A 26913-nucleotide genomic window follows, 5' to 3' on the forward strand; every position below is an offset into this window, starting at 1 on the left:
CACAATAAAAGTAATACTGTAGAACAAAAGCAAACTGGTGCTTTTCATTTATTATAATGTTGTTCTACCAAGAACCAAATGAAGATTCTAACATAATTTACCACTCTTTACTTAATTTTATAGTCTAAATGTAAATGTATTAGGAAATGTGACATTGGCAGATAAATTTACCCTTACAGATCTTATCATGGATTTAGCTTTTGGTGGAGGAGGACATTAGCGTTAACGTCCCGTCGACAACGAGGCCATTAGATATGGAACACCAGCTCAGATTAGGGAAGGATGGGGAAGGAAATCGGCCGTGCCCTTTCAAAGGAACCATCCAGGCATTTGCCTGAAGCAATTTAGCGAAATCACGAAAACCTAAATCTGGATGGCCGAACGCAGGTTTGAACCGTCATCATTGTTCAGTTTAGCTTTTGGTGTTATTAAGTTGTACATGTATGTAGAAACTACGTGATGAAATTTTGAAACAGGTGTCTTAGCTGCACAGCTAATGTAACACACAGTAAAATGTTTATAAACCAATTTCAAGCAACATAAATGGCATACATGGATGTTAAAAAATTATATTACGAAATGTACAATGTATAAACGCCAGAAAAATGGCTTAGAATTACACCATTTATACTCATTTTGTACACTGTCAGAATGTTACTCCATAGGAATGGATCCACTAGATTGAAAGCATTCCTCCTGGGTCATAACATGCCATCTACCAAGAAGGCAGTTTTTAAAAAGCTTCCGAAAATGGGTGTTTCTCATTTGCATTTGGTCATTCAGCAAGAAAAAGAGAGATTTCTGATGACAAAAAATCTCAATCTCCTCCAGCAAATCCAAAAAGGTACCCTTCTTCCCACTACAAAGAAGTTTTAATTGTGAGGTCAGATCCAGAACCTTGTCTCTGCTGGCAATCAGGTGGGCAGCAAAATTAGATTTACAAGCCACTTCTTTTCAGCACCACATGTTCACGGAATCTGGCATTGAGTAGTCTTCCAGTTTGATCCACATGTAATTGTTATTTCTTTCGATATGGGCAATAAGAACAGAGGAGCTTGGCTGTCCAGTATGATGTAATGCAACACTTATTCAGACAAAATTGTATTTTCTTATAATTACGATCTGAATTCCCTGTATATTTACACCTATAAATATTGTTTTATCTTAACCCAATCTATTACATATGGGCAATAAACAAAGGCGCAATGGCTATACAGTATGGCATAAACCAATGTTAGTTTTATGGATATGTAAACAGCCACCTCAGTTGGACTAATGCTTTTACATGCCCGAGTTAGACTGGAATATGTGTCATTATAATTATGTTCGGACTACATGACTACCTATAACAGCAAGTAATTGTAATTGTCTACAACTGTGACATGGTGTTTGCTCAATGACCTGATTCTTGTATTATTTGTATTTGTAATACTGATGATAGCTGCACTGTCAGTCGAAATCTAGATCTGCAGTGCAATAAAAGAGAGACAGACAACATTGCAACCGATGTTGACTTCCTTTCTATCCTCCATCCCAAAATATGGCTGAAGCGTGTGGGGCCCATACCAAATAGGTTGGCTGCACAAAAGGTCAGAGGTTCGTTTGACCCATGGGATAGTGTCATGGTGATGGTGAAGTAACTTAACTGGCAGATGCTTGATGAGAGACAGAAACTGTACTTGATAAGACAGAAACTGTACTGAGAAAGCCTACTTACAAAGTCTCAAGAACCAGCTTCAAATAATGAATCTAGGAATATACTACAACCCTCACATATTGTTCCCAGAGGGATTGTGAAGACAAGATTAGACTAATCACAGCACACACAGAGGCACTCGGGCAATCATTCTTCCTGCACTACATATATGGACGGAAATGGAAAATTCCCTAATGACTGGTAAAATGGAAGTACCCTTTGCCATGTCCTTCAGAGTGATTTGCAGAGTATAGGTCAGGCATGACATTTAGTTAAAGGCTCTGAGGCAGAGCTGTCCCAAAATATATTTTTCAATAATGTATCACAGAATTTAAATTATCAAATGCATTTCAAATATCTCCCTCATGAATAATGAGTTAACTTTTTTTTTTGTTTGTTTAATTGTTGATACTGACCAACGTTTGTTTTAACAGGTAATAGCCAGTCTTAAGGCAGCACTTTGAAATATCTGTGATCTCTTTGTAGCAGACATTTGGAGTCACAACTTCTGCAGAGAACAGCTCTTATGGATCTCCCAAAGGGTAAACGAGCACAGCCTAAGTGTGTCTTACCAACTTCCACACAATTTGCATGTTCCACTGCTAATACATCAACAAAAGGGAATGAACGGAGTGGCTGAAACTTTTCTATTGTACCCCTGTCTCTCTTATCTCTTTTAATATGCTTTGATGCATTGTTAACCGACATTTAATATTAATGTTTTGATAGTGTTTCAGATAGGTCTTGTTTCTGTTATTGGCAATTTGATCTACAGTAGGAATAAGTTTCTAAATATATGACTGGAGAGACCTAGAATGTGGTAATATTAAGTGTCACCACCTAGCAGGAGTTTCACAGATGAAAAGAGGAAATTTGTGGGTGCAAAATGCCCTGTTACCGGCATTAGCACATTTCTTTTTGTGAACGTGCTGTGCCTGAGTTCCAGAGACTTGTTTTCTTTCAAATACGTACAGCATTACCAAAAGTCTAAAAACAGCACAACAGGAATTCATTGTGCAATTTTGTTAGCCAAAAGCCTGGAAGATGAGCTTGAAACCGAATTGCCCAGATTTTAAAGAAATGGTTATAGACCATTTTGGAGCCAAAAAGGGAAGATGAGCCAATTTCATCTATAAATAAGTTTATGGTAAGGAAAATGTGGATTAGTAGGTGATAAGAGGCAAACAATTACTAAAAAATGGGTTGTAACATGTTTAGGCACCAACATCAACTTTTCTGATACTTTAGCACAATAAACCCTACTAAGAAATAAGCATTTTGGTGAGATCTTAAATGGAGTTTATTGTTTAAACTACATATTTTCATAACACAATACGAAAAACAAGAAATACAATATGGTAGCTTCACGAACATATCCATATGGTTGCTGCTCAGTTTTCTCCTTTCAACCAATCATAGCAGAAGAGCTGTGACATGGACACACAACTGTTTCTTCCTGAAAACTCCTAAAAGCTGTGGATTGAACACACACACACACACACACACACACACACACAAACTTTAGATTCAAAAATGTGAAAAATGTTAAGCATGCAATGAAGCAAAGATACACAGCATTAAAGATCTCTCTAGGACACACATATTTTAGTACGATTTGTTGTGATAAAAGTATCGGGAAATGTGACATAGCCAGATGAATATATTACCCATAGATCTTATCAAGGATTTAGCTTTTGGTGTTATTTAGTTGTTGAGAATGAAAAGGGAAGAAGACACAGTATTAAACCTGTGAAGAATGTCAAGATTTCCCATCAACAGGTGCTGATAAAATTTCCTTATTGAACAACCAATTTTAGTCCATGGACCTAGGTCAGATTAATAAAAGCATATACATCATACTAGGTGATATAAAATCAGTGCATCAGATAATAAAATCCATGCATTTGTTACTCTTGTCACATCATCATCATGGACAGTTTCCAGCCTCTGGCCGGGTCTATATGGAACATAGGCCTCTCCATCGTCGTCTGTCTTGCCACCATCTCTCCGTCTTCACCTTGGTCCAGTCTTCTCCTTTCTTCCGGACACAGTCCTATACTCCTTTCAGCCGTCTGTCTGTCGGTCTCTTTCCTTCCAGTTTCTTCTCCTGGGTATCCTCTTCTCCTCCATTCTCTTAATGTGTCCATACCATCTCAACCTTGATTTCACTATCTCCTCTTGCAATGGTTTCACCTTCATTAACTCTCTGATCCTATCGTTTCTTAACCTGTCTATCTTTGTCACTCCAATACAGTTTCTCAAGAATTTCATCTCATTAGTTTGTACTTCGCTTTTCTCTCTTCCTTTCATAACCCAGGTTTCTGAAGCATATGTCAGGATCAGGAAATAGTATGACTAGTATATAACCTTTTTAGTGATTTGGGGTACATCTTTGCTCCATATCAGGCTTCAGACACTCTTCAGAAATGCTTTTGCTTTTCTCCCCTGCTTATTTATTTCTCTGTCGTTTTTTCCATCTTCCTGTATCAGGCTTCTTAGGTACTTGAAACTCTCCACTCTCCTCAATTGTTCCCCACCAATTGTTATTACCATTGTCTCCCACAAGTCCAACCCCTCGTCCAGGTCGTGGGAGATGGGCAAAAGCATGACATAGGGGATTGCATGTAGGAGCGAGGTACAGTGGGGACTGTGTATGCCCTGGGTCCACTACGGTAGCTGTGAAGGTCCAGGAACCGTGAAAAGTGACAGCTAATGGGGCTCTGGTGAAGCTATGATGGGCCCAGCAAGCCAGTAGTGGATTATGATTTCTGCTTTCAAAAATAGGAAAGGCCTCAGAAAGGACGGATTTAATCAACAAGGAACCGGCTATAAACAAGGACTAAGATTTTGACCATTAAATATACAAACACTGATTGGAAAGGTGGAGGAGATGGTAGACATGATGGAAAGGAGGAAGTTAGACCTATTGGGGTCAGCTGAAACGAGATGGAAAGGAGGACAGACGGAGAGAACTGAGGAAAGGCTAAGGACTGTACTGGACTGGAAATGAGGAGAGAAGGAGAAATGGAGTCAGAATAGTAGTAAGAGATGGATTAAAAGAGAAAGTGAAGAGAATAAGTGATAGGATGATGATGACCTAAATATCATTCAAGGGGACCACAGAGGTAATACAAGTGTATGCGCCACAGGTGGGTTGCACTTCTGAGGAGAAGCAAAAGTTTGAAGAGGAAATGCAGAAGCAGGTAGGAAGGAAGAATATGCTAGTAATGGGAGATATAAATGCACGTGTTGGAAGAGAAAGACAAGGGTGCTAAAGTGTGCTTGGACCAGAGGGTTGGGGCTGCCGAAATGAGGAAGGTGAAACACTATTGGAGTTCTGTCAAAGGAATGGCTTGCTGGTTTGGAACTCTTGGTTCAGGAAAGAGAGCCACAAGATTACCTGGTACAGTCAAGACTTAAAGAGAAAGTCTATAGTTGCCTACTTCCTGTACGACAGTGAGATGAATAGGAACATCATTGACATTAAGGTAATACCATCAGAGGCTTAAGATAGCGACTACCACTTACTGGTAATGAAGCTGCAAGGGACTAAGGATAATAAAGGGACAGAAAACCAGGAAAGACGTTTATGGGTATGGAAGTTGGAGGAGGAAGAAAGCAGGCTACAGTACCTACAAATAGTAAAAGAAAGCATTCCAAAGGATTAACCAAAACGGTAGAAGAGGAATGGGGTAGATTCAAGGGAAAATTAGTAATTGCGGCAGAAGCAATATGTGGGAGGACAAGCAACAAAAAGAGATGGAAAGAAACAACCTGGTGTAATGATAAAACAAAGGATATAGTACAAAAGAAGAATACAGCCTTTAGGGTATAGTTCCAGAAGAGAACAGTAGAGACAAGAGAAGAGTATCAAGTAAGCAAGAAATAAGCAAAAAGAGTTGTGGCAGAGGAAATAAGAAAGTGGATGGAACAGTGGACCAGAGTGATGGAGGAGGATAGCGAAGGTTCAAAAATGGTGTTATATGGGATGATTAAAAGTAAGAGGAAGAACGGTATGACAGATTATGCTCAAATGGTGAACAAAAGTGGACAAGGACGAACTCAAAAATATGTGGAAGGAGTATTCTGAAGAACTTCTGAACCTGAATGGAGACCTGGATGAGGAAGAAAAATGCTGAGGAGAAAAAAAAGAGGAGGAACAGCAAATAGAAAAAGCCTTACATGGGGAGAAGTGTAAGAGGCATTGTGCAAGATGAAGGGAGGGAAGTCACCAGATCTGGATGAGCTAAGTGTAGAGATGGTGAGAGCAGCAGGAGAGTTGGGGATACTATGCCTGTATCAAGTAATGAAAATTGTGCGAGACAGAAGATGATCCCAGAAGACTGGAAGAAGGGAATAATTGTCCCAATCTTTAAGAAGGGAAATAGAAAAGGGTGCAAGAACTATTGGGGGATAAAATTGATGAGTCATTGTGCAAAGACTTTTGAGAAAATTTTGGAAGCACGAATTTGGCCAAAATTAGAAGGAAGAATGAGAGAAGAGCAACATGGCTTCAGAACAGGAAGGTCCATGGTGGATCTAATTTTTGCTGTAAGACAACTGCAGGAACAGCACTATGAATATGGAATAGATCTACTAATGAACTTCCTGGACATTGAAAAAGCGTATGATAGAGTACGTAAAAACAATATGATAGTGTATGTAGAAGCAAAGTGTGGAAAGCCTTGGAGAACAGTGGAGTGGCAAAACATGTTATTTGGAAGATAAGAGAAATGTACCATGGAAGTGTGAGCTGTGTGAAAGTGGGAGGAGAGAGATCAGCTTGGATTGAACAGAGGAATGGCTTGAGGCAGGGAAGCGCACTTTTACCATTACTCTTCATTGTAGTGATGGATGATATACTGAGTACAGTAGCACAAGTAATTGGTGAAAGGAATTTGAAAGCTATGGTGTTTGTAGATGATCTGATGATTTGGGGAAACAAGTAGGAGGAAGTACAAGAGCAGTTGGAGGACGTATGGGAACGAACAGTACAAGAATATGGGATGAAATTTAGTGTAAGTAAGAGTGAGATGATTATCACAACAAGAGAGAGGAAGAGGGGAACAACGGGAATAACTCTTATCACATAGTAATACAAATTACACTGTCAAGCATAAAATGTGCCAGACATTGTATTCGTTCATGCCTTATTAACAACCAGCACCAACACTACAAACAGTGGCATTAAACACACTGCTGATTGCACAGCTGATCACGTTTCAACAGTCATCAGCTGAGTAGTCAGCCATATGTAGAATGCCTCAACTCATAGTGTTGATGCTGAAAGTTGATCCCTGTTAAGACTGATCAGCTGTGCAGTCAGCACTTTTTAAAATGCCATTTGTAGCATTAATGCTGACTGTTGATACAGCACCAATGTGTGTGGCACATTTTATGATTGGTGATGTAGTTTATATCACTACATGGCAACAGAGATGAATTCATGGATTTTATTATGTGATGCATTCAATTTTATATTGCATGGTATAACGGTGTAGATGCTTCTATGAACCCGATGATGATCGGAGGAAAAATTGTTTGTTCAATAAGGAATTTTTATCAGCAGCTCTTGGCAGTAAATCATGATGGTCTTCAAATGTTTAAGAGCTGTAGGGCACCACCCTAAGAAAAGTATGTAATCTTGTGGCTGGGAAACTCTGAAACCTTGGTTGTGGTGATGGACTGATGTTGTATAACCCTACATCTAGGATAATTCAGATCGGTAAGTATCACAGGATTCCTCTGTATGGAAACCATGAGTCACGCCTAGTATAAATGTAGATCACCTGACACCTGAAACTGGTAATGTAACCAAATCCTCAAATCTATATCCTATAATGTGGTACTAAGCACATTGCAATCAATTTAAATTCATGTAGAATAACTTCAGTAATATGGCAGCATATGAAGAAAAGAAGATTTAAGCTTGAACAAGATTTTATACTTGTATCTACCACTACATTTGGGACTGTGGATTTCTGGATAATAACCATACTGTTATCTTTAAATACTTTTATTAATTTCTTAAACAGTTATTTAAAAATCTGAACATTCTTATAACTGAAGCAAACATCTTTGGCTGTGAGTATTTACATATTTAGGAGAAACTTCCTACGTCATCAAGGAAGCAGTAATAATAACACAGCAGCAACACAAATACCTATGATTGTGCTGAAGTTTAACATTCTCTAAAATGAGAAAGAAACAAGTATTACATTTCACTTAGCAGCACTACTATTATGTAATGCATAAAAACATTAAGGAAATATGCTGACAAAGAAAACTGCCAGAAGTAAGACTTGTTCTAAAGGTAACTTAGTTAAGAATAAAGAATTAAGTAAATGCATTATGAAGTACATAATTTTCTGTCTTTTTATAGTGCTAACACTATCATCAGACTTGTGGGTGATCAGCACATGAACACAAAAGATGTCTAATGATATATCAACCAAAATTAAAATAAATGCATTTTAGACAGTTATTTATGAAAAGCTCTCAATATAATTACTACAACAATGATTGCAAGTAATATTTAAAATATAAATTTTGGCAGCATTGATACTTTACTAAGTTAATTTGTAATGTAACACATTCAATGGGTGCCATACAGCTCTGAATTTACAAATAAAAATTTAAAAACAGGAAGAACACTTTGTACTGGTATGGCAAGACATCTCCAGTGGAACAACGTTACACCAGTCTTTGACCAAGTTGTCATGATATGCTTTATAAAAAATTTCTGAATCCCATCAACGAGGGGGAAAACAATAGGAGAGATGTACAAAATTACGCAGGATTTATTCACAACACAAATCAAAACTACATGATAAACCTGGCGGAGATTTTACATAGGGAGAAACTGCGGTATTTCTGTACAAAAAGACAAAATTGTTTCATTTTATACTTACAGAAATCATTTTATGAGATTACCTCCCTTTCAGTTCCCCAAAATCAAAAAAGCTTTTAAAAACACGGTTTTCTTCTTAACTAACTGTAATACAATGTGTTACCACTGTATACTTCATCACATCCATGTCAGAACAGAATTTTTTGTAACTATCTGACAAACTACATTAGGTGTTTATTTTCTTCAATGTGGTCCATAAAATACCACATCATATCTTTGCACAAATGGAAATGGGCATCTAAACAACAAATGCGATGGTGACTACATGTAGTTTAGTACAAACTGTTCTGGTTTCAAATTATTCATGAGCCATACAACTCTAGTACTACTTTGTGCCTCCCAAGTAAAATTTCATTTTGTTTCAGGAGACAGACATGTACAGAAAGAAGAAAGGTGATTACATGTACTGATAGTCTTCTCTTCTGGTGCATCAACTTTTACCCACAGGAACATATAAACATAAAATGTTTAAAGAAAACCTGTTGCTGCACAATGCTACTGTGATAACTAAGGAACAAATTAGCATTACCATGCACATTCCCATCCGTTACTCAGTCTTTTTGGTATCTCCCTTAGAAGGTTTATCTTTACCATAAGATGATGATTTGCTAATTTTTGTGATTCCAATCATCTTGTAAAGAACCACGAAAACTGCAAAATAAATAAATAATTAAACAAACAAATTATTATTGTTTTTGCTATAAGAAACATTTACTTTCTAATCAACCACTGTAATGATTGAATACTCATACTTACAAATGGCAATGATTGTTGTACCAATCATAAAGTAGACAGTAGAGCCAGAGGTGAGGAGTTTAAGTAAGCCATAGCCAATCGGTACCAACACAACAACTGCCCAGGACAGAGTATTCAACAAACTGCAGTATCGTCGAGGGAGACGAAATGGTTCAACGCGCTGAACACCACTTTGCGCGAAATAATCACCAGTGTTGAAAAAGCTATCCATCATTCGATCCTGTTGACAATGATACATAACTTATCCTCTTGCACATATCAATCCAATCAAGTTTCCATGTAGTTATTCAAAGTTTGAATTTGTTATAATCATGAACAGACAAAGGCTATCAACACAGACCTGGAGGAGGCACAACTCTCAGAACCAACAACAGACACACACCAAAACAAATTACATCTCAAACTCACCTCAATTTCAGAACATAAGGTTCATCCTCCTTAGGGAGAAAGAGGAACTCTGTATGTTGAACCAGAGAGGGCAAAACTCAAGCAAAAAAATATCCATCTGTAATAACAACGAAGGAAGAGGATACGAAGACCCACTGTGCCAGCTTGAGAGAGAGAGAGAGAGAGAGAGAGAGAGAGAGAGAGAGAGAGAGAGAGAGAGAGAGAGAGAGAGAGAGTGTGTGTGTTGGACGGGAGTGAGGGAGGGGGTACCAATAAACAGATAGTAATGATTGCAAAGTGTATAACAGATACCAATATCTAAATGATGTGAGTGGTATTAGGCCAACTGACATCCAGAAGTGCGGTGAACTGTAGTGTTGGGCAGGACAATTCAAATTGCTTGCCATGTCATAGCATGAATTCTGCTCTCTTAATAGCACGAATTCTGCTCTCTTAATGCAGTCTGTTCCAGCTTAAGGGTCCACATGCACGTAACTGAGCACCTGTGGGCAGCAATGAGCAGGCGTGGGCAAACAGCGAGGCCATAGCTTTGTGATTGTATGCCTTAACTGACCGTGCACAGTCTGCAGTGGGTAAGTGGCTTACGCATGCACAGGACAAGGCTTGAACATGGTTAAACAGGAGCTCCTGGTGGGTGGCCTATACCAGCTGCACCTACCCAAAGGGAAGCGACAGCTGCCTGTGCACCTAGGGTAGGGTTCCAATCAATGTTGCGTGACAAGTGACATGATGCCTAGCATGACAGATATATTGGTGATGTCACAGCACACATGTGACTCGATACCAAGAGAAGTAATAGAGCACCGTGTCTTCTTCAGACAATAAGGTGTTCTGGCTTTAACGAGCCTAATGTTCCATGTAAATGATGCATAAGTACAGCTATCGCTGTAGTCAGTTTCTCAGTAAAACTATTAATTTTTGCAGAAAATTAAAAACCACTGTTGGGATTCGCATGTTTTCTGCTATACCATCTTTCTCACTTTATTTTTAAGAAACCATCTGCTAAAAAAATTAACTCTTTCACACATTATAGTCTCTCATTAATGATAATGAACTGGCTTTCTTTTTGTTATTGATCAAAGTTATTATATAATAAGTTAATATTTCAGTAAACTGCTTTCACTAATTTCAAAAATAAGTCCTGTATTGGCCCCAAAAAAATGTGGTAGTAAGTCCTCAGTTGGAGCCATAAAAAAAAAAAATTTAAAAAAAAAATTGGCACGCCAATCTTTAAACAAAAAATAGTATATTAGACATTTTTTCCAGTATCCAACCCTTGATCAATCATGTTGGGAATATTTCAGAAATCACATCATCTTGAATTTTCATGGTTATTTGATCTACCTTCTCCTCAGATGCATGTTAAAAGGCTCATTATCAAATTTCATCATAAGTGCAATTGAATTTATTTATTTATTTATTTGGTAGACTGTGTAAGAAAAAGCATGATGCAACATGTCAACAGGAAGATAAATGAAGAAATTTATGAAACCTTAAATGAAGGAGTTTTGAGAAACTTTACCATGCACCTGACGTCCGACAAAAATTCCTCTCATTTGAACTCAGATTTAAGGTGTTTACAGTGTTGAATATGTATTCTGCTTTGTTCTGTTGTTATAGGTATTCTACTTTCCTTTTATTTTTCAGAGGACACACTTCCATACAAAGAATTGTGGCTAAAACATCAAGGCCACTGTAAGAACATTGCAGACTGAATATTTACCAACACCAGCCTAATATTTCTGGAAGGAAACAGCTAATCATTACTGGGAAACATGGAGTCTACCAAACTGTATTGGTAGCTTCAGGAGAAAGCACATCTGGGCTAAAGCTCCTGTTAAATCAACATTTTATTCTTCCCATCCATTCTTGTTAGCAGTTTTTTCATGCAGATGGATTATGCTGATCAGTTGACATTGGGAGAATATTGAAATGAAGTTGTTTCAAGGAAGCATTGTTTGGAGGCACGCTCCCACTTCTGGAACCCAAAGCTTTGTCAGAAGAATGCTGCAACTTTCAATATTGCTTTGCTGTGGATGAAACTTTTCCTGGCCATAGAAAAAGAAACAATAAGCTAATGAAAGGCATATATTTAATAACAAATTACTCAGGAGAAGGAGGTGTGTAGAATGTTCTTTTGGTATGTTAGTGTCGAAGATGAAGGTGTCCAACAATTCAGTAAACTGTGATATGGATTAAATCAATATGAGAATTGAAGCTATTTGTTTGTTTCATAGCTTTAAACAATCTCATGGTGGTGTATTTCGTCAGCCATCTGTGCAGCACAATGCAGAGCACCCTATTTAGAGCTCAGTTCAAAAGCCAGTAGACTAACAGGGACCTACAAACAATGCTATTGGGTTCGGTAAGCTACTCTGTAGTTCCTTTCTTAGCCAAGTGGAGAACTGTCTTTTTAGAAGAAAGAATGTATGTGGTTACATACTGAAAGGGTCTGATATTATATTAGATCCATAAATAGATTTGCAGACGTGTAATTCTATTCAGTTCTATATCTTCATTCTCTTGCAGAAACAAATTAAATGAATTTCAATAACTATATCTCCCTACATATAGGTGCTACATCTACATCATACTCCGCAAGCCACCTAATGGTGTGTGGTGGAGGGTACTTTCGGTACCACTATCTGATCCCTCCAACCCTGTTCCACTCAAGAATAGTATGTGGAAAGGATGATTGTTGGTAAGCCTCTGTATTGGCTCTAATATCTCGAATTTTCTCCTCATGGTCAATACGCAAGATGTATGTGGGAGAAATAATATGTTGTCCAACTCCTCCTGAAAAGTGCTGGTACGGAATTTCAATAGTAAATCTCTCCATGATGCACAATGTCTCTCTTGTAACATCTGCCATTGGAGTTTGTTTAGCATCTCCATAACGCTCTCACACCAACTAAACAACCCCGTGATGAAATGCACCGCTCTTCGTTGGATCTTCTCTATATCCTCTATCAGTCCTACCTGACAGGGATCCCAGATATATGAACAATACTCAAGAACAGTGTGAACAAGCGCCCTATAAACCACTTCTTTCGTGGATGAGTTACATTTCTTTAAGATTCTTCTGATGAAACTGAGTCTTGTGTCTGCTTTTCCTACTATCTGTTTTATATGGTCATTCCACTTAAGGTCGCTCTGGATAGTTACGCCTAGATATTTTATGGCAGATGCTGTCTCCAGCTGTTTGTCATCAGTAGGGTAGCTCTACAGTAGTGGATTTCTTTTCCTATGTATGTGCAATATGTTACATTTATGAACATTAAGGGCCAACTGCCAGAGTCTGCACCATTCATCAATTCTCTGCAGGTCGTTCTGCAAATTCTTACTATCTTCTGGCATTGCTACTTTAGTGTAAACAACTGCATTATCTGTGAATAGCCTTAAAGAGCATCCGACGCTTTCTACCATATCATTTATATATATTGTGTACAGTAACGGTCCTATCACACTTCCCTGTAGTACTCTGGATATTACCTTTACCTCTGTTGATTTAGTTCCGTTAAGAGCAACAAGTTCTATCTGCAAGAAAGTCTTGAATCCAATCGCAAGTCTGCTCCAATACTCCGTAAGTTCGTATTTTTTTTTCGTTAAATGGCAATGCAGGACGCTGTCAAATGCCTTACTGAAGTCTAGGAACACAGCATCAGCCTGAGCACCATTGTCCACTGCGCTGTGGATCTCATGGAGGAACATAGCGAGCAGAGTTTCGCTATAGAGAAGCTGTTCTTTTTCCAAAAACATCATAATTCTTGAGCATAAAACATGTTCCATAATTCTACAACAGATTGACAAGTCATGGGATACCTCCTAATACCATGTCAGGCCTCCTTTTGCCCAGCATAGTGCAACAACGCTATGTGGCATGGACACAAGAAGTAGTTGGAAGTCCCCTGCAGAAATATTGAGCCATGCTGCCTCTATAGCCATCCATAACTGCAAAAGTGTTACCGGTGCAGGATTTTGTGCATGAACCGATCTCTCAAATATGTCGTATAAATGTTCGATGGGATTCACGTCAAGTGATGTGTGTGACCAAATCGTTCACTAAATGTCCAAAATGTTCATCAAACCAATCATGAGCAATTGTGGCCCAGTGATTCTTTTCTAGAAGATGCTGTTCATCGCCACATATATGGATATTACAAAAGAAAAGAACACCCAACTATTAAAAAATTGTGCATTATTCTTCAGAAGGCAGAGTTATTCAGTGGTAGCAAAAAGTCTTTGTTGATAGTTGTCAGAGCCCTCAGTTTCCGGTATAAAAAAATTAATGGATGGAACATTATAATGGAGTGAGGCAACATCGTTACACGGCATTGTTGATTTTTTAAGAACTATCGTTAAAGTGCCGTTTGAAGACAGTCTGTGGCTCGACGAAATGTGAATAAATGTTGGTCATTCTATCAGAAAAGACTGGACAGATGATAACTTATGTGGAAGTCCTGATATTCTGTTGGGAAAGGACACAAGAATTATTGTCTTGCATGCTGTAACTGCATCTGGTTTCATATCTAACTATCTCTTCATTTACAAATTGGGGGAAACAAATGACTACCACAAGGAGATATGAACCACAATAGTTTTCTGAAGTGGTTTGAGGGCAACTACTGGAAAACTTAAATCGGCCATCAGTCACTGTAATCGATAATGCCCCATACCATTCAATCATTAAAAATAAAGCTCTAACAATGGGAATGAAAAAAGCTGACATTGTTGAATGGTTGAAATGCCACAATGTGAAAATTCAGGATGATTTATGTAAGGCAGAGCTCATGGAAATACTAAAGAAAAATAAGCCACAGTATCAACAGTGTGTTGTGGATGAGGTAGCAAAAGAACATGGCTACAGTGTTCTTAAGCTTCCACCACACTACTTCCACTTTAACGCCATCAAAATGTTTGGGCATAGATTAAAAATTATGTGGCAACAAATAAAAGGTTCACTGTGGCAGAAATTCAAAAACCGTTAGATGAAGCAGTGGCACCAATAACACCTGAGAATTGGAGAAATGTTCTGTGCCACACAGAAACAGTTGTTAACGAAGTGTGGAAAAGTGAGGCGAGTGTCAAGAGTAATATATAAAATATAATTACCTCCTTGGGCAATTCCAGCGGATCGTCCATGGACCAGAACTCAGATAATGACAGTGTAGAGGTAAAAGGTGAGTCTGAACTAAGTGGCATTTACCCTGTGCCTTAATTCATCTTTATTCTTGTGTTCGTATTCTGTATTTTTGACTGAATGGTGGGTACTCCAGACATGGTGGAATGTGGTGAGTCTTCTTGTAGATATTGTGAACTGCATTCCTGAATTTGCATTCACTCCAGTTATTGCTCACTCCACATTTTGGGCAAGACTTATACTTTCCTTGGTTAGGGTTCCTTTCTTTTGATGAACTTCTTGAATGTTGCCTTCTGAAGCTGTAGTGCAAGTCAGTTAAAAAATTTCGAGTGAATCTCCTGTATTTCCAAGCTTGACTGTTTCAATTTGTTAAGCAGCTTCATATGTTTCAACAATTTTTAAAACTTCTTCCAGAGAAAGGTAGCTTTGTTACAGGGATGAATTCCACATGTATCATGAGGGCTATGCAGTACAATGACATCTCCGATCAGTCTGTCAATTAAAGCAATCTCTTGGCCGTCATGTTCAAATATGAAATTGCAATCTCTTGCAACACCACGTAAATCAGCCACCCATTCTGAAAATGTCTACCCAGGCTTCTTTTTTCTACTCAGAAATTTGTAAGTGGCCACCAGCACATAAGCTTTAGCTTTAAAAGTGATTGCTATTTCCTTAACCAGCTTGGAATATTTTTACTTGCTGACGTCCTTCTGTCCACAGAGTTCAGTCAGAAGGTCAAACATGTCTGTGCCGACCCAAGACAGGAAACAGTCCTTTTCTTTTCCCGTATGTGCCTTGAAACACTGATTTTGGTGGCACAGGTACATGTCCCATTGCTTCTTTACTCTTTCTTTCAAGTGCGGTAAATGCTGGTACATTTGATTTTTGATCCACAGCAGTAGCACTGTATTTTGTCAGCAACTGTAACAAATCACATTGTTCTTTTGATGCTTCCTGTTGTTCCATTAACTGTCACTATTCAAGTGTCAACATCTTACAAGATCACAGTTCTGTTGTTACCATTTTGGATCATCTTTATAATTCTCTGAACACTCGTCACCAGATAGTATGTTATTTTGTTACTTTCCACATTAACTATAGTTCTTCAAAGAGGTGGTATATTAATAACCATGATTATTATTAATATTACAAAACAAAAAGCAGTAAATGTGTACATTCACAGTAATTTAACAACAGCTGAATACAAAACAAAGTCATGCAACTTTGAAATTCCTATTAAAATGTACAAAACTTCAGATACAAATGGATCATTTCTCATTTTCAGGAACAGGGAAGTTCTCATAACCAAGGCAGCCATGTTAGTTAGCTGTCAATAGCACAGACATGGTGTGTGGCAAAAGTAGAACACACCACTTCCATCTGGCAGTGACATTGTGTGCCATACACACACCAGTAGGTATTGCCACCATTGGATTGTGTATAACCACTTGAAGTTGGCTCTCAAGACTAGTCAACCAACTTTATTGGTCACCATTTGACAAAATCTACTGACTGTAGCTCAAGTTGCAAGAATGACAGAGCTGCAAGTTTACATTTACACACAGTTTTCTCCAGTATATCGTGTGCACCCCACATCCATCCCCTTTCACACCTGAGCACAATTCCAGAACACTTTTACTGAAAAATATGTTTCTGTAACACCAGGTTCCTTCAATATTTATATAATTATGGACAAATTAACAAGAGGCTTATTTTGTGAATTTAACAATTTTCTGCTTCCACTCTAATGTCTGACAACATTAAACATGTTATTATCATTTTTTTTATATCTTCTCTGCTGTCCAAGGTATTCTATGTTTTCTCATGTATTAGCAGCTCTATTGCACTTCACATCATCATCCTTGACGTGTGTACTCAGGGCATATAACGCAGACAAGTAAAAAAAGTCCCAGATTTCCCGGATAAAAATACACTTTCTCCCAGTGTATACACTTTTTCCATGTTAAGTGACAGTATACTTTCCATCGCCGGCCAGAGTGGCCGTGCGGTTCTCGGCGCTACAGTCTGGAGCCGAATACAAAACAAAGTCATGCAACTTTGAAATTCCTATTAAAATGTACAAAACTTCAGATACAAATGGATCATTTCTCATTTTCAGGAACAGGGAAGTTCTCATAACCAAGGCAGCCATGTTAGTTAGCTGTCAATAGCACAGACATGGTGTGTGGCAAAAGTAGAACACACCACTTCCATCTGGCAGTGACATTGTGTGCCATACACACACCAGTAGGTATTGCCACCATTGGATTGTGTATAACCACTTGAAGTTGGCTCTCAAGACTAGTCAACCAACTTTATTGGTCACCATTTGACAAAATCTACTGACTGTAGCTCAAGTTGCAAGAATGACAGAGCTGCAAGTTTACATTTACACACAGTTTTCTCCAGTATATCGTGTGCACCCCACATCCATCCCCTTTCACACCTGAGCACAATTCCAGAACACTTTTACTGAAAAATATGTTTCTGTAACACCAGGTTCCTTCAATATTTATATAATTATGGACAAATTAACAAGAGGCTTATTTTGTGAATTTAACAATTTTCTGCTTCCACTCTAATGTCTGACAACATTAAACATGTTATTATCATTTTTTTTATATCTTCTCTGCTGTCCAAGGTATTCTATGTTTTCTCATGTATTAGCAGCTCTATTGCACTTCACATCATCATCCTTGACGTGTGTACTCAGGGCATATAACGCAGACAAGTAAAAAAAGTCCCAGATTTCCCGGATAAAAATACACTTTCTCCCAGTGTATACACTTTTTCCATGTTAAGTGACAGTATACTTTCCATCGCCGGCCAGAGTGGCCGTGCGGTTCTCGGCGCTACAGTCTGGAGCCGAACGTCCGCTATGGTCGCAGGTTCGAATCCTGCCTCGGGCATGGATGTGTGTAATGTCCTTAGGTTAGTTAGGTTTAATTAGTTCTAAGTTCTAGGCGACTGATGACCTCAGAAGTTAAGTCACATAGTGCTCACACCCATTTGAACCATATACTTTCCATCGGAACTGTAAAACTTATCAATCCTTTGAATGGTTATGGTTCTATACCCTGGTGTAGAGTTTCCCACCACTTTTAGGGGTAAAAAGACATGTTTTTGAAATATCTTTGATGTGCAGGAACATGTAAGGTGCGTATTTTCATATTACGAAAGTTTAAATTCGAATTCCACTAAACACCACATGTTACTTTCTGAAACATCAAAATTGAGATTGCGATGTGCTTTTGTAAGCCAATTATCACTCATGTCACGTGATCTCACCAGCCAAATAACAGCGGATATTCAGAGCATAGGACATGTGATGTAGTCAGCTAACAGCAACATCACTGCCGAGTAGGGCAAACACACAAATAGGAAAAGTTAATGGTTTAAATTAATATACATAGTGTTGCTACCAAAAAAGCAAAGCTTTCACACATAATATCGGTCTTGAATATTAATAGGCGGCAAGAGAAGCGAAGTATTCACATATGATGTTGATCTTTTTTGCACGTGTTACGCTTTACGATACATCACACAAATTTTTGATAATGATGGAAATGTCTGATCTGGACTCTAAATTCTTCTAAATGGCTCGATAGTTCATCTTGTGTAAAAGGAAATTTACTTTGAAAGTAATGCTTTTCAAACCACCATTCGTAATATTTACCCGCGACCTGTTAGAAACAGGTTTGTTCCAGCAGATGCCAGAGTGCACTAGATAACAGGTGTCACTGCGCTTGCGCAGCTACGATGACGTACGAAGCCTGTATGTTTGCACGTGTAAAACATTAAAATATCTTATGTGAGGTCATAAAAGAAACAAGAGATCAGAGGATACTCCAAGAGCATCAGAATTTTTCTGAACCATACTAAAATACATAACTCAGCTTGAAGTGCACATTCGTATGTCCGGATTCTCAATGAAGTAGGCCTCCATCTGGTATTAAGCTTTTCAGTTTGGTTTTCAGGATGTAAATTTTCTTTGAGTACCAGTACTGTGTTATGTTTGGTTCTTTATTATGGCATAATGCCATACATGCTAGAAGACAAACATGCACTTGAAATGCAGTGAACAATTGAAACTAGCCAACAGTGTGGAATTAAACACTTCATTTCAAATAAATTGATTGCCTCAGCAGAAAACATTAACCATTGTTCAGCAAGGTGATTAACACTAATAACACATTTGACCCTTCCGTAATTATGTGAATGTATTCTGATTCACTCGATAGCTCCCGGCCACAGAAATCCGTTCTGTTTTTATTTGACATAAGAGCAGTAAACGAAGAGGAAGCAGCAAAATCAAAATCACTAAACATAAATATGGGTCACGGGGAGACTACTGCACCTCCCCAGTACAACTCAGATTGCTCTGCGCATTAGCCCTGGATTTACGGTATTTCCGAACTGAGGCAATACTAGATAGTGCCCCCCCCCCCCTCCTCCTTGGCCTGCAAAATATTTACAATAAGACTGATGTGGGAGTGACTCTGCTTAATGAACATCACAGAAAATGCTGGAAATGGCCAATGTTGACATCTTTGCTTGATTTATCAGTGAGGCATGCATACCAGATCTGCTGGAAGCACAGCAACAACCGTGTTTTCAATGTTCTGTTGTAGCTTTTCCTTAGTATGAGAATTATTTGCAAACACCTGACCCTTCAATTTGACCCACAGGTAAAAACTCATAGGAAGGGAGATCTGGCAATCAAGATGGCAAGGAGATTGCACTGCATCTGCTGACTGTCCTCTATTCACTGAGCACCTCATGCACTTGTGAAAGTTGCAGATGTGTTGTGTTCTGATGCTCTGTTTTGCTGAAAAATTTACACAGTTGTTTATTTTAACAAGGGTCAGTTCCATGTCCATCTTATAAATATTTCCCAGGCCAGTTTTATTTTTTCCAGCACAAGCCAAAATACTCATGACACTGACATCCATCACAGTAATACAGGTTTATATGCCTACTAGTTCCCCACTTGAAGAGACCGAAAGAAGGTGGTGGTGGTTGTTGTTGTTGTTGTTGTTGTTGTCTTCAGTCCTGAGACTGGTTTGATGCAGCTCTCCATGCTACTCTATCATGTGCAAGCTTCTTCATCTTCCAGTACCTACTGCAACCTACATCCTTCTGAATCTGCTTAGTGTATTCATCTCTTGGTCTCCCTCTACGATTTTTACCCTCCATGCTGCCCTCCAATGCTAAATTTGAGATCTCTTGATGCCTCAGAACATGTCCTACCAACCAGTCCCTTCTTCTTGCCAAGTTGTGCCACAAACTCCTCTTCTCTCCAATTCTATTCAATACTTCCTCATTAGTTATGTCATCTATCCATCAAATCTTCAGCATTCTTCTGTAGCACCACATTTCGAAAGCTTCTATTCTCTTCTTGTCCAAACTATTTATCGTCCATGTTACACTTCCATACATGGCTACACTCCATACAAATACTTTCAGAAACGACTTCCTGACACTTAAATCTATACTCGATGTTAACAAATTTCTCTTCTTCAGGAACGTTTTCCTTGCCATTGCCAGTCTACATTTGATATCCTCTCTACTTCGGCCATCATCAGTTATTTTACTCCCTAAATAGCAAAACTCCTTTACTACTTTAAGTGTCTCATTTCCTAATCTAATTCCCTCAGCATCACCCGACTTAATTCGACTACATCCCATTATCCTCATTTTGCTTTTGTTGATGTTCATCTTATATCCTCCTTTCAAGACACTGTCCATTCCGTTCAACTGCTCTTCCAAGTCCTTTGCTGTCTCTGACAGAATTACAAAGTTTTTATTTCTTCTCCATGGATTTTAATACCTACTCCGAATTTTTCTTTTGTTTCCTTTACTGGTTGCTCAATACACAGACTGAATAACATCGGGGACAGGCTACAACCCTGTCTCACTCCCTTCCCAACCACTGTTTCCCTTTTATGCCCCTCGACTCTCATAAATGTCATCTGGTTTCTGTACAAATTGTAAATAGCCTTTCACTCCCTGTATTTTACCCCTGCCACCTTTAGAATTTGAAAGAGAGTATTCCACTCAACATTGTCAAAAGCTTTCTCTCATACCAAAGAAGGTATGGTAAGTAAAAATAAAATATTCAGTTCATGATGGAGGATGAAAATTTAGTTTTGATGAGAGCCTTAAATTCATATAGTACGAACAGGAATATAACATTAATGTGACCACCTCAAAAGCATGAATAACCAACTCTTGCAGCACTAGAAGTGCAGGAAAAAGAGTGAATGAGGTTTGGAAGGTATCGACAGGGTGTGGAGCTGTGAAAGGTTTCTTGGTTGAGGATCTGCGACACTAACAGTTCAATCGGGGTGGTCTCACAGATTCTTGATTGGAGTTTAAATTCGAGGACTTTGGTGGCCACGGGAGCACAGTGAGTACAGTAAACTTGTCCTGTGCACTCTGAACCATGCACATACATTACGAGCTGTGTGACACACTGCATTGTCCTGATGGTAGATGCCATCATGCCGAGGAAAAACAAACTGCGTGTAGGGGTGGACGTGGCCCCAAGGATAGGTTCATAATTCTGTTGATCCATTGTGTCTTCTACAATGGTGACATTACCCAGGAATGCCACGAAAACATTCCCCATACCATAACACTCCTGGTTACTGGATGTTTACTTTCAGAACATTTCATGCTATTCATGCCAACCTCCATATGCCAAATGGAGCATAAAACATGATTCATCAGAAAAGGCCACCCATCATCACTCATTGGACATCCATTTCTGGTACTGGTGTGCAAATCCCAACCTTTGTCTCCATGAACAGCAGTCAGCATGGGTGCATGAACCAGAGACCTGTTGCAGAGGCCCATATGCAACAAATTTTTCTGATTTGTCATTAAGGAGACACTGTAGGTAACCCCTTGGCTCATCTGGGTGGCGAGTTTCTCAACAATTTTACTTCTATTTGCTCATACAGATCTCCACAATCATCCTTCATCCCCGTTAACTTCAGCACGAGGTACACCACAGTTGCCTCAGTGCCGGTTTTGGGCAGCATCGTTTTGCCATGCATGGTATACTTTAAACTTAGCCATTTCAGATGTGCTTTCACTCTTGGCCCCGAAGCCAATGATTGTGTCTTTTGGATGTCAGATAAATCACTTGTTTCTGCATTATGGCAATGAGTGCATTGTTTCCCCACGGCCCCTTTATATACTCTCCTCTTCTAGTGATGCCACCTGCAGTCTGTAAGTGGTTACTGCTTGTTGATGTCAAACATGGGCACTGGTCACACAAATGTAAATGGACCAAGTAGTGGTAGAACATGGACTGGTATAAAGTAACAAAAGGGAAAGTTACCCAACAGACTTTTCCACACAGCCCATTTAGTCACTGCTAGCACTAGGTTTAAAATCATTAAAGAAGGATGTATAGGTAAGAACATCGGGACACCAGCAGTTCTCAGATTATATAATGGTAAGATAAATATTTTAAAACCACATTTTAAACAGCAAAACCACATCCAGGAGCAAATATTGAATATGAACCCAACTCACTGGTCTTCAGTTGTAGATTAAATCTGATTAGACTACAGAGGCAGAGAGGTAGGAAGTTAAGGAGAAGAGATCAGGGCTACATTTCAGATGTAGATGTAGAACCAGAGATACAAAGTGAGTATTATGCTACAATTTACTGAACCAGATGAAATAAACACAGTCTAGGGTGTATGGTTAGCTCTGAGAGGTGAAACATGAGGGCAGCAGAGGATCAACAGGCAAAGAGAAAAATTCTAGCAGGAAATCTTGGATTACACATGTGATAGTTTTGATTGATGAAAGGACAAAATGTAAAAATGCACCAAATGAAGCAGAAAACAGGGAATACTGACTTGAGCTGCTAGTTGTGCTTTGCAATAATAGTTATGTAGATCTGAAGATGAACAATATTACAGGATAAAATGGATTTTCCACATGAAACATAGCAAGGGTCCCAGACTACCTTCATTAGTATTTCTCTGGAATGTAGCCTTATATGGAAATGAAATGTGGACCAGTGCAGGCAAGAAGAGAATGGAAGCTTTCAAAATAATGAAGATTAGATGGGTAGATTAACTACAGAAGATCTGGATCTAATTGGAGAGAAGAGAGCTTCATATCGCAACTTGCCTCAAGGACAGGATTTGTTATAGTTAAATTAGAGAGAGAGAGAGAGAGAGAGAGAGAGAGAGAGAGAGAGAGAGAGAATAGGATCCAGTAGTTATCCAGAGATGAAGAGATTTGCAGGGGATCTACTAGAATTGAGAGCAGCATCAAACCCGTTTTTGTAGCGAAGACTACTATGACAACGACGATGATCACCGTAAGGCTGTGGTACAAGGCATAATTAACTGTGTAACATTTTGTCTTCCACTGCTGGAGATTTCAGAGGTTTTAATGACTCAGGAAGCTGTCACAGACTCAAACAAGCTCAGCAAGTGGTAAAATGTACACAGAAACTACAAAAGTAAGCATTAACACCCACCTCAAGGAACACGAGCAATTGATGCCTGACCAAGATGGATAAATCGGCAGTAACAGATCATGCACTAGGACCAGGAAACCACCAAATTCATTTCTCTTAACACTGAGGTTTTAGCATGCTCTATTAATTGCTACCCTAGGATATATGAAGAGGCCACATAAATTCAAAACCCAAAAACAATTTCAACAAAGAAGAAGAAGTACTGAAATTAGACAAGTTATGGGCCCTAGTGATAAAACAGACAGTGCCAACTGTTCCCTACTGTTAAGTCCACAGTGTACGTCAGCATGACTCCGTGATCTTAGGCAGTGGTCTGATGATGTCATGAACTGACCGTTAAATGGATACATATAAAGAGGTTGACTTGCTGAGCTTGTCTTAGTCTGCAACAGCTTCCTGAGTTGTTAAAACCTCTGATGAAGTCTCCAGTAGTCAAAGACAAAACATTAAGCAGATAATTATGTCTAACTGTTGCCTTAGGCCCAGAAATCAAATATCAGCAATTTTTATAATATTCACCTTAGTGTACATTTTAAAAATGTATTTCACTTAACAAATAATGTAACTGTATTCAAAATTAACGTCTACTACACGATTACGTGTGAGTGGTAAATACCTTTTTCTGGTATAACTGATGCAACCATGCAGCACATTCTTCTTCTTTTGTAGGTACTTCTTCTAAAGGAATACGATCAATGTAGAGGTGAGCTTCCACACTTTTGCCTTGTAGAAAGTTATTGATAGTGGGAGTTTCTGTTCTGGAGGAATGATGAATAGGGCATTATTAATCACAAAAGTGAAATATAACACACACACACACACACACACACACACACACACACACACACACACAGAGAGAGAGAGAGAGAGAGAGAGAGAGAGAGAGAGAGAGAGAGAGAGACAGAGACAGAGACAGAGAGAGAGAGAGAGAGAGAGAGAGAGAGAGAGAGAGAGAGAAGAGAAGAGAGAAGAGAAGAATGATATTCTCCTCTTTTTTTTCCCTGGTCTTATTCTATATCTGCACAGAGTCGGTATGTTAACCTAGTCTTGGAAAAGTTAATGGTAAAGGGCAGAGTCCCAGTCCTGTTGCCAGATGACATAAATGATATTGCCATTAAATCATGCCCAATTTGAATTAACAACTTATGATTTATTTAGCCACAAATGCAACCCAGGTACAAAAGTATTCTCATCATGGATAATTTATAACAGTAAAAACTGAAAACAGTCATTTTGACTGCACTTTCCATTCCTACAGAGGCAAACATATGACACAAGTAAACAGAAAATAAAAGAATGGAGAACAGAATCTGGAGGGGAAAAAAAAAGACAGGAAAAAAAAAAAAAAAAACTTTGGAGAGAATAACTTTTGGAAGTAGAGGTTCCATCAACTAGAAAAATGGAGGACTCTAAGAACATAACTACTCCACAGATTCAATAGCAAAGTTACCTTGTACATTAGGTGAAGACAGATGTTACTAATAGTTTTCTGTTGAGGACTGGAAAAGACAAAAGACAAAAGGACGATTGTTTTGCTCTATCATTATGTCGATGCTAACACCTGGCTTACTCCTAATACATGTATAGTCTTGTTTCCTTAAACATTTTCCCCTTTTCTGTTAAACAAGTTCAGTTTCTGTTTATTTGGTCATCAGCTATCAAATGATAACAAGAAAGTTCCTATCTTTATTCAATGAAAGTACCAAATACATAACACAACATATGAGGGGTGTGAGAAAAGTAATGAGACTGGCAACATGGTGAGTGATCTAGCAATGCCATGTTGTTCTACTTAACTTATGTAGATGGGAGTGTTCATCAATTCCAGAGGTTCAGTACAAGTTTCAGCTCCGTATAGCCATCATGTGATTTTTGGGAGCACCATTAGTGAAGCTGTGTTTTTGTTGCGTATTATGAAAATGGAACAGCAGAATTTAGAGCAACATTATGCAATAAAGTTTTCTGTTACACTTGGGGAATCAGTGATCTCTGAAAAGGTGAAACAGGCCTATGGAAAACATTCCTCATTAAGAGCACACGTTTTTGCTGACTCAAGTCACTTTTGGAAGGCCGAGAACACGCTGAAGGTGAACCTCACTCAGGGAGACCTCCAACTTCCAAAACCAATGAAAATGTTGAACATATGCATGCTCTCATGAGATCAGGCCAACATTTAACAATAAGGTTGATGATTGACCTGTTAACTTAAACACACTCACCGTACATTAAAAGTTGTCCAAAGATTTGCTTATGCGAAAGGTTTGCACCAAAACAGTACCAAAAAAACCTCACAACTGACCAGAAGGACAATCTAAGAAATATGTGCATTGATCATCTTGAGATGATTGTCAATGACCACAAATGGTTCAGTCATATGATAACAGGTGATGAATCCTGGATTTCTGAGTATGGTCCTGAGACGTTGTGCTAAAGTGAGGAGTCATGCACCGAGACATCTCCTTGACCGGAAAAAAGCTCGAATGAGTAAATCAAAAATTGAAAACAATGCCGACTGACTTTTTTGACCATAGGGATATCTTGCATAAGGAATATGTCCCCCCAGGAAAGAACTGCCATCCAAGTGTTTTACAAAGATGTCCTTGAAAGGCTCAGGAAAAGGGCAAATCGAGTGAGACAGGACACTGCAGACAAGTGGAAAATATAACATGACAATGCCCCATGTCACACGGCCACTTCCATCTGGAATTTACCTCAAAAGGCATTCCTGTTGTTCCACAGCCCCATGTTCATCTGATCTGAGTCCTTGTGACATCCTTTCTTTTCTAAAAATTCAAAAAGTCTGAAAAGGATATCATTTTGGGACTCAAGAGAACATTCGAAAGAATGTGACCACCATGTTAAAGGACCTACCAGATGAAGCCTTTCAGATGCTACCAAGACAGAGAATGACAAATCCGCCAGTATGTAGCTTGTAATGTATCATATTAATAATAATTTTTTTTTTTACAATATCGGCATAGAAACAGAAAAGTAGAGATACATTCTTCAACTGATGAATTTTATTATATTCACCGGTTTGTCTCAATAAGTCATAGCGGGCGGACATATTACAAGTTCCATCGAGTTAACATTGTTAAAAAATGTGTATTGCAATCGTACATTAAAAAGTATTATAGAAAGTTATCAGGATAGCAAAGTTTACTCGCACAATGATAATCTGTGCATTATTCCATAACGCGCTAAGAATCCTGCATCAGGAGAATGAAGCTAACAAGAAGAATTTGCGTGAGCAGAGGAGTGCCGATCCGGAAAGAGTATTGTCATACCAATCTCTAAGCAGTATAGCGGTAACACGAAAATGATGAACGTAATTTACAAATGTTAATCTAACAATGTATTGAATATTGAAGGTCTTTGATATTAATGCCAGCTAAAGTTCACTCAGGATATGAGTACGTCCCAATTTTTTTTTTTCAATTATTCTTTCAAATTTTCCATTTTTAATTATTTAAGCAGCAGTTTTTAATCAGTTT

General features: G+C 38.6%; 1 protein-coding gene across 2 annotated transcripts in view; it reads right to left on the reverse strand.

Moving 5' to 3' along the window:
- Window positions 1-7745: 7745 nt before the first annotated feature.
- Window positions 7746-26913, reverse strand: part of LOC124712551 (1-acyl-sn-glycerol-3-phosphate acyltransferase gamma-like) — an 82583-nt gene continuing 63415 nt past the window's right edge. For both annotated transcript variants that reach the window (XM_047242861.1, XM_047242863.1), the window contains exons 6-8: window positions 24036-24177; window positions 9363-9582; window positions 7746-9257 (exon numbers count right to left, since the gene is read on the reverse strand). In XM_047242861.1, coding sequence (XP_047098817.1) covers window positions 9154-9257; window positions 9363-9582; window positions 24036-24177 — 466 coding nt within the window. In that variant the 3' untranslated portion in view covers window positions 7746-9153. The remainder of the gene's footprint in view (window positions 9258-9362; window positions 9583-24035; window positions 24178-26913) is intronic.

The sequence above is a fragment of the Schistocerca piceifrons genome, chromosome 8 (assembly GCF_021461385.2).
Source record: "Schistocerca piceifrons isolate TAMUIC-IGC-003096 chromosome 8, iqSchPice1.1, whole genome shotgun sequence".
Taxonomy (NCBI): Eukaryota; Metazoa; Arthropoda; class Insecta; order Orthoptera; family Acrididae; genus Schistocerca; species Schistocerca piceifrons.